The 8,727-nt window shown below is 47.3% G+C and overlaps 1 protein-coding gene across 1 annotated transcript; it reads right to left on the reverse strand.

Moving 5' to 3' along the window:
* Positions 1-7,195: 7,195 nt before the first annotated feature.
* Positions 7,196-7,979, reverse strand: LOC123402784. The gene has a single exon (XM_045096748.1). The coding sequence runs from the start codon at positions 7,881-7,883 to the stop codon at positions 7,470-7,472; it is 414 nt and encodes a 137-aa protein (XP_044952683.1). The 5' UTR covers positions 7,884-7,979; the 3' UTR covers positions 7,196-7,469.
* Between the last annotated feature and the right edge of the window lie 748 nt (positions 7,980-8,727).

Consider the following 8,727-nt stretch of genomic DNA (forward strand, 5'->3'; position numbering starts at 1 on the left):
CCCCGACCTACGGTTGTCCCTGCCTCGCCGGAATGCCGCCCAACGATGCCAGCGCGCCACCCCTCACCTCGCCGGTGCTGGAGATGGAGCGTGTGGATAAGATGAAACAAAGGATCGCGATTGAAATTCTTACAGATGTAGGGGGCTTTTTGAAACAATGAAGCGTTTTGTTAGATCCACTTAAGAAGGGACTACCGGTTGATTTACCAAAAACAGAATGGTTTTATTGTAAAACCATCACGACAGACGGCATAAGCGCACCGCGCTTTATTTTTATGCATTTTAAGGAATATGTTACCTAAGTACGCTTACCTATTCTTCCTGAACTACAGGGCCACTTGCAGGGATAGGGTACACCACTATTCCTGAACATTTTTTCTTGGATACGGAAGCAGACCCGTCAGAAGTTGGTACCGCAAATCAATTGGGTTGACATTGCCCTGCCTACGTACTAGCAAAATATCCTAGCTAATTGTTCGGTCTGCACGTCCGCTGCCCTATGACCGAGGAAAACTGACTTCACGCTGCAAGATCTGAACTAAAACTCTGAACTCTGAACTAGTGCAGAACCGGAATCAGTGCAAAGTCTGACGGGGACACGCCAGTGCGCACCACCGAGAGGTCAATTCCCAGCACCCGATCTCTCCAACAGGATCTAATCACAGCATCTCCAACTGTCCGACGTGGCGCCATCGTTCATGGCTACTCGCTCACCGTATCAGGTCCTCCGGCGCACGCGTACACACATTGCCCTCCCCGGCGGCGCCGCCCGCTCTGGCCCTCCCCTCGGTCGGTACATTGCCTCCGGCGCAGGCCGTTTACCGGCTTTATCATCATCGGCCGCGGTCGTGTCCTACCTGGACCAACGCAGGTGGTATCCGTCCGAGGACATTGGAAAAACATACTCATACGTAGCCATCGGCTGCCTGCCCGTTCAGGTGTCACTGAACTTCTCCGGGTTCCAGCCCAGGTGACTGTGCTCCGCTGACTCGATCGTGTCCCTGCGTGAGCAGGCAAGAGAGCCCGACCTTCCTCCGGAGTTTGTTCTGTTGACCAGCTCGGGCGTCGCCAACGCTGACGTTCCAGAGCTTCTTCTTTTGGTTAGCAGAACGCAAGTTGCTGTCTGATCTTTGACGAGTTCGTTAGGGGCAGGAGGATCGTCAGATATTCAACGAGTTGGTTAATTAAACTATACACATTCCATTCTTAGCAACTCCACTTGGTTTTCGCCTGTCACCTGTTCAACGCATCTGTAATCACATCGCTCATGTGAAAAGGGCACCGATATTTCTCGTTCGTCAGGGAAAAAAAATGAATACCGCACGCAATACTCCAGTATGAACAAGAGCCAACTGACAGACATGGCGGTGAGCAGAGCAACTGATTTCTAGCCAAGAAACAGAACCGATCAAGAAGCTGTCCGGCTGTGTGCGCACGCCCACCGTCTCCCAACACCATCATCTTCTTGCGCAAGTTGAAGGGATCCCAACCGCTCCGCCGTCCATCAACAGTAAAATACTTCATCCGTCTCAAAATAATTGTCTTAAGCTTAATACTCCCTCCGTTCTTAAATATAATTTTTTTAAGAGATTTTACTAGTGAACTTTATACGGAACAAAATAAGTAAATGTACACTCTAAAATATGTCTATATGCATCTGTATGTAAATTTTTAGTAGAACCTCTAAAAAGATTTATATTTAAGAACGGAGAGAGTATAATTTTATATTATTTTGTATAAATATATCACATTTTTTGTATTATTTTATACTCCCTCCGTCATAAATTAGTGACTCAAAAATAACTTAATTTTATATTATTAATATAAATTTAAGTTATTTTTTAATCACTTATTTTAAAATGGAGAAAGTAGTAGTTTAGTATAAAGTTAAGACATTTATTTTGGGATGTAGGGAGTACCACATTTTTAAATGAAACAGTAAAATACCACGGATGCATAGTACTCCCTCCGTCTGGAAATACTTGTCCTAAAAGTAGATGTATCTAGATTTATTTTAGTTATAAATACATCTATTTTATATATTTTTAGGACAAGTATTTTCGAACTGAGAGAGTAGTAGATAGAAAACAGTATAAACATCACGAGCAGGACGAAGAAGACTCCTAAGTTCATCAGCCGCGCCATGAAACTTTACTGAACTTTCGTCGGAATCGGGGGCTTTCTCCCGTGCTGCAGGTTGGTGGGCTGATTCGGCTGGAGGGAGGAGGCACGAGTGCCGCCTGCGTGACGGGACCAAGCGACGGCGAGACGCCACCGAGCAGCTTATCCAAAACCGAAACAAGGGGAGATGCATCCAGAGTTCCACACTCCTGAAACAGAAACAGAAACGTGAGCAGAAAGTTGTGGCGGCAAACAAATCATCCGTCCACAGATAAGCCTCCCGTCACGGGACAGGTCAGATGCATGTGTCCAATTTGTCACTTATGTAGAGTATTGATGTATATCCAAAGTCAAGGGGAGTTGCACACAACGGGCAAAGAGGACGAGAGCTCACTGTGTAGTTACAAGTGGAGGAGAGAGGAAGAAGAGGCTCGCTCTATGTGCAGCGGAAAGGAGGAAGGGGATCACTCTATGTACATCTAGTGGCTACCTAATTGATCAGCCCGGGGCGTAATTGGGTCTAAAACTCCATCCTTCAGGCCTTATCCCCGCCGATCTTCTATACAGCGAACGGAATTATTGGGGGAGTTTCTTTCCTACGTACAGTATATTCAGTATGTACTTCCTATCTTGCTGCCATGGAATGTCGACGCTGTGCCGCCGCCTGCACGCGGTCGCCGGACATCGAGCCGTGCTCTATCCGTGCCCCAGCTAAACCCATTCTATTCCTGGTTACATCTTGTCAACCAAGCTGGCTTGAAGATGTGACCGTCAGTTATAACAGAAACTCCTTGAACAACTAGCTATTCGGGATGACCCTAAAGACCGCTTCACCCTCCAAAATGGCCTCTTAAGGTTCCGTGGACGAATCTCGTTGGAAGGATCCACTTCTCTGCAGCAGAAAATCATGGCAGCCATCCATGATAACCCGATGGGAGGACATTCCGGCTTCCCAGCAACCTTTAGGCGCATCAAGCATCTCTTCGCATGGCCAAAGATGAAGCTGCAGATACTGCAGTACATTCGTTGCTGCAATACTCCCTCCGTTCCATAATATAAGTCTTTTTAGATATTCCACTAAAGGACTATATACGGATGTATATAGACATACTTTAGATTGTAGATTCATTCATTTTGCTCTGTATGTAGTCCCTTAGTGAAATTGCTTAAAAGACTTATATTTAGGAACGGAGGGAGTATATGCCAACAGGCCAAGCCGGACCGTGCAGCATCACCTGGACTTTTGGTACCACTACCAGTGCCAACCCAACCTTGGGAGATGATAACAATGGATTTCGTCGACGGGTTGCCACGGTCGGGTAAATTTAATTGCCTATGGGTTGTGCTGGATAAACGCACTAAGAGCATGGTTAATAGTATCAACGGCTGGCTATAAGCAGTCTTATAACTAGCTTGTACAATAGTTAGCTATAAAAGAGTACTATTTTTATCATATATGGTCCACCTTTCATTCTCACAAAGCACCTAGGAGCACGTGCTAGAGCTGGCTCTTCACGAAGAGCCCGCTTCCTTTCTCTCTCATCCAACTCAGCAAAAATATAGTATTTTAATCCTTACAGCCTGCTAACTATACCTTATTTTACTTGATCTAAGTTTGCACACTTTCTTCCCCTCGCTCACCCATACACAGCTTTCAAGGTGGCCTTACTTTACATGAACAACATCTACAGAATCCATGGGTTCCGAGGGTTCATTGTCTCCGACCGTGACCCAATGTTCACAAGCCTCTCAGACAAACGGACGGACTGAGCGGGTGAACCAGTGTGTGGAGACATATCTGAGGTGCTTTGTACACGCCTGCCCGCGCCGGTGGAGCTACTGGATACCATTGGCGCAATTCTGGTACAACTACATTCATCATTCTGGCATTGGCATGTCACCCTTCAAAGCTATGTTCGGCGACGAACCACGGCATTGGGGCATAACCACAGCCAGCGTCTGCACAGTTCCAGCACTGCAGTCATGGTTAGACGAACGAGCATTTATCCAAAACCTCTTACAGCAACACCTCAACAGAGCCAACCAGCGCATTAAGACCCAAGCAGATAAGTATAGGTCGCCACGTACCTTCAATGTCGGCGATTCAGTCTTCCTCAAGCTGCAACCGTACATCCAAACTTCCGTTGCAAGGCGAGCGAACCATAAGCTTTCATTCAAGTTTTTCGGCTCTTTTCCAATAATCGCCAAGATCAATGAGGTTGCTTCAAGATGGAGTTGTTGTCACATTCTTAGATTCACCCGGTCATCCACGTCTCGCAGCTGCGCCACTGCTTAACCCCGTGTACAACATCTTCCCCTACTCTTCGTGATCAAACTGAGGTGCCATCCGTCCCAGTCGCTGTCCTTCGACACCGCAGGCGCAAGAAGAATAGCGCCATGACCGAGCAAGTGCTCATTCGCTAGTCCAACCCAACCGCCATCGACGACACCTCGGAGGACAAGGTGGCACTTCAAGCCCAATTTCCACGAGATGGGGCTTGGGGGCAAGCCTCATCCCAGAGGAGGGGATGTCAGCGCCACTGACACGAGCGACAGCCGTGCTGACGGCAAGGACCCAACAACTAGAGGCTCACCAGCCTCGCCTCTGGCCCAACGGCCCACCCCGTGCGTCCCTGGGCCAGTGTGGACGGCGTGAGCCCTCCCTCTACATCTACTAAGGGCGACGACGCGCCGTGCGGGAGGCATCGAGAGGATCACGGTACGGCGGCGGCTTAGAACCCTAGAACCATTCCCTCTATGTATCATCGATTGTAACTGAATTGCTACTCCCAGTTCATGTAATCGAAGCTACCACTATCACTACCCTTACACAAAGAAGCTCTAGAACAATTTCCCCTAAATTTTACAGTCATCCCCTTTTACGTGAAATTTTTCGGAGAGTTGTTGGAGTTGCTGAGAGACTGCTATTTGAAATCATTAATACATAGGGAGGCATTTATCGCAAAATATTAATAATAATAATAACTTGGTTGATGTGTGCCATTTTCCTAGCAACATAAGTTCTTCTTTTATCCAAACAAAAAATGGGTCAGTCGTAATGGAATATTAATTTTCTTCTTTTGGATCAACGATCTGAAATCAGATTAAGTATGAAGATTACAGCTGACGAATCAAACTAACAGAAATAAACCAACATAAAACACTAGAAAACCCAAGGTATTCCTAGTCCTCACCTTTATTTAGATTTAGGGGAAGAACGTACGGTTAGCTATTTTTCTCGAACTACAAGGCCACTTGCAGGGTAGGGAACTCCACTATTCCTGAACATTTTTTCTTGGATCCGGAAGCAGACAGTCAGAAGTTGGTACCGCAAATCAATTGGGTTGACATTGTTCCGTCTGCACGTCCGCTGCCCTATGCTCGAGGAAAACTGACTTCACGCTGCAAAATCTGAACTAGAACGCTGAACTCTGAAGTCTGAAGTTTGACCTAGAACTAGTGCAGAACCGGAATCAGTGCAAAGTCAGAGCGAGCACAACGGGGACACGACACGCCACCGAGAAGTCAATTCCCAGGCCCCGATCTCTCCAACAGGATCTAATCAGAGCATCTGCAACTGTCCGACGTGGCGTCATCGTTCAGAGTGGATGGGAATTGCCCTCCCCGGCGGCGCCGCCCGCTCTGGCTCTCGGTCGGTACATTGCCTCCGGCGCAGGCCGTTTACCGGCTTTATCATCACCGGTCGCGGTCGTGTCCTACCTGGACCAACGGAGGTGGTATCCGTCCGAGGACATTGGAAAAAACATACTCATATCGTAGCCATCGGTTGCCTGCCCGCTCAGGTGTCACTGAACTTCTCCAGGTTTCACATTCAGTCCGAGTGACTGTGCAGTGACTCGATCGTGCCCTGGTGAGCAGGCAAGAGAGGCCGACCTTCCCCCGGAAGCCCCGAGCCCAATTGTGCGTCCGCGCATGGGATCAAGTCCGGCATCCGATGGGCCCATCGAGTTATTCCGACGGGTCATGCATGCGTTCGGTTGACCTGCTCGGCCGTACGTCGCCAACGCTGACGTTCCAGAGATTCTTCTTCTTGTTAGCAAATTATAAGCAAGTGGCCGTCAGATCTCTGACTAGTTTGTTGGGGGCAGGAGGATCGTCAGATATTCAACGAGTTTGTTAATTAAACTATACACATTCCATTCTCAGCAACTCCACTTGGTTTTCGCCTGTCAGCTGTTCAACGCATCTAGCGTGTGTGCATACATAAACGGCCGGGTTTCACCTTTCAACGGAATACCAACCGCTCCACCATCCCACGCGCCAAGCGTAAAATACCACATCTCTAAAAGAAGCAGTAAAATACCATATACGTGCTATTTGTCACCCTGGACGAGGAATGATTATTCTTCACCCCCTCTATTTTCACATCAATACACCGTCATTTTACGTTTCTGAAATTTTAATCCTAAGTCATACGTAAAAAGAGGCTGTAAAAAAAATACACAGTCACCGTAAAAAATATTTTATGTCACGTAAAATTACAAACATAAAAACATAGTGTAAATTATACATAAAATGTGATTTTTTTGGTCTTATGACCTATATTTTTGTTTTCGTATGTCAACTTTTTTTGTAGTGAATCATATAAACGTATCTATTTGCATTTCAAATTTAATTTATTTATGAAATGGGTGTAAAATTACCTCGAGTGAGGAATAATTTAATCTGCACCATGAATGATGAATAGAGTTTGGCGTAATATATATAACAGTAAAAATATCACGAACAGGACGAAGGAGACTCCTCCGTTCATCAGCCGCGCCATGAAACTTTACAGAAGTTTCGTCTGAATCGGGGGATTTCTTCTGTGCTGCAGGTTGGTGGCCGGATCCGGCCGGCTGGGGGCACGGGTGCGGCCCGCGTGACGGGAGCAAGAAACGACGAGACGCCACTGAGGAGCTTATCCAGATCCGAAACAGGGGGAGATGCATCCACACTCCAGAAACTGAAGCTGAAACGAGAGCAGAAAGTTGTTGCCGCAAACAAATCATCCAAGGATGGATAAGCCTCCCGTCACGGGAACAAAGATCAGGTTTAGATTCATGTATGCGTGTCTCTAATTTCTCACTCATGTATTGGTGTAGTATATCCAAAACCGAACTCATGGAGTTATACACAGCGGGCGGAGAGCTCACTCTATGTACAAGTGGAGCAGAGAGGACGAATGGGCTCACTCTATGTACAGCTAATTGATCAGGCCTAATCCCCGCGGATCTTCTATACAGCGAACGGAATTATTCGGGGAGTTTCTTTCCTATGTATATGTACAGTATGTTCAGTATGTACTCGTATCTTGCTGCCATGGCATGTCGACGCTGTTGTTTTATTTACTGGGTGCCGCCGGCCATGGAGGCGCCGGAGAGCCGGCTGGGCCGGACGCGGAGCCCGTCGGCGCGCTTCCTTTGCTGCCGCTGCTGCACCGAGGGAGACGGAGGAGCCAGCGCCCTGCGTGCCCAGTGCCCGCTCCCCATGGGGACGCGCTGTGCTAGCACGTTCACCTCCTTGCGCTCCTTGTGGAGGCTGCAACGGAACGAGCCCGGGTGGTTGGTCGGGGAGCACATGCAGGTCCGGCGTGTCTTGGCGCGGCCCGAGGGGGAGGAAGGGGGAGAGGAGACGCTGACGGACTTGACCGGCGAGCCGCCGGCGGAGAGCTTGACACGGTTGAGCGATGCCGAGTGGTAGTTGGGAATGGGGCTCAAACGGACCGGGCTGCTGGGCCGAGATGCAGCCGCCGTTGCCATTGAGAGATGAGAGGAGGGAGGAGGAGCAGTTGGGGATGTCAGAGAGGAGAGGAGGGGCTGTGGCTTTGGTGTCTCAGTTGAGGTCCGGTGGTTCGCTGCCGGTTTGGGTAACCATAGATGGGAGCCCGTTGGCCTCTTTTATAGTGACGGGAGGGTGAGGTTAGGGACATTTCTGTAACTTGAGTGGCGGAGAAAACATGCAGTTCGACTCGATCTCCAAAAGAAACAATAAGCATTCTAAAATAGACTTTTTTTTTGTCATGACTTTCACGAATGTCACTCCCCGATGAAACTTGACAAGCATTTAAAATATTTGTCATTCTTTGCCACCAAATATTTTTTATTTTATTTTTAATTTTTTTATATTTTACTATTCATGATGCTATCATAAGAGATAAAACTCGGATGGTCACTTTCCAACACCTTTGTCATGAATGCAAATGACACTGACATATAGGTGATGTTTTTCTGAACATTTTGGTATCTTATTTGCATTTTTCTCATTTAGTATGAATTAGTTATGGATTTTTAAACTAACGGTCAAAGGGCAAAAGCATAAGAGGAGCGAAGTGACTTGAACAGAACCGGTGACTTTTGAAAATTAGGGACAAAATAGCCGAATGGGACACAACTAGGGGCATAAATATAATTATCCCTATAATGATCGTCGGTTTTTGGGATTCATTTCGTATCTCCCGCCCGAGCAGATCCTATAAAATCGCGTCGTTTCAGATTCGGTTTTTCATATGACTAACCGTGTTTATAGAAAGATTTATGAGCTCATACCTACCTCATATTTTGTTTGTAGGATACTGGGAAGTGGAGGGTGAGGGAGAAAGAATCC

This window comes from Hordeum vulgare, chromosome 6H, assembly GCF_904849725.1.
Source record: "Hordeum vulgare subsp. vulgare chromosome 6H, MorexV3_pseudomolecules_assembly, whole genome shotgun sequence".
NCBI classification, from domain to species: Eukaryota; Viridiplantae; Streptophyta; class Magnoliopsida; order Poales; family Poaceae; genus Hordeum; species Hordeum vulgare.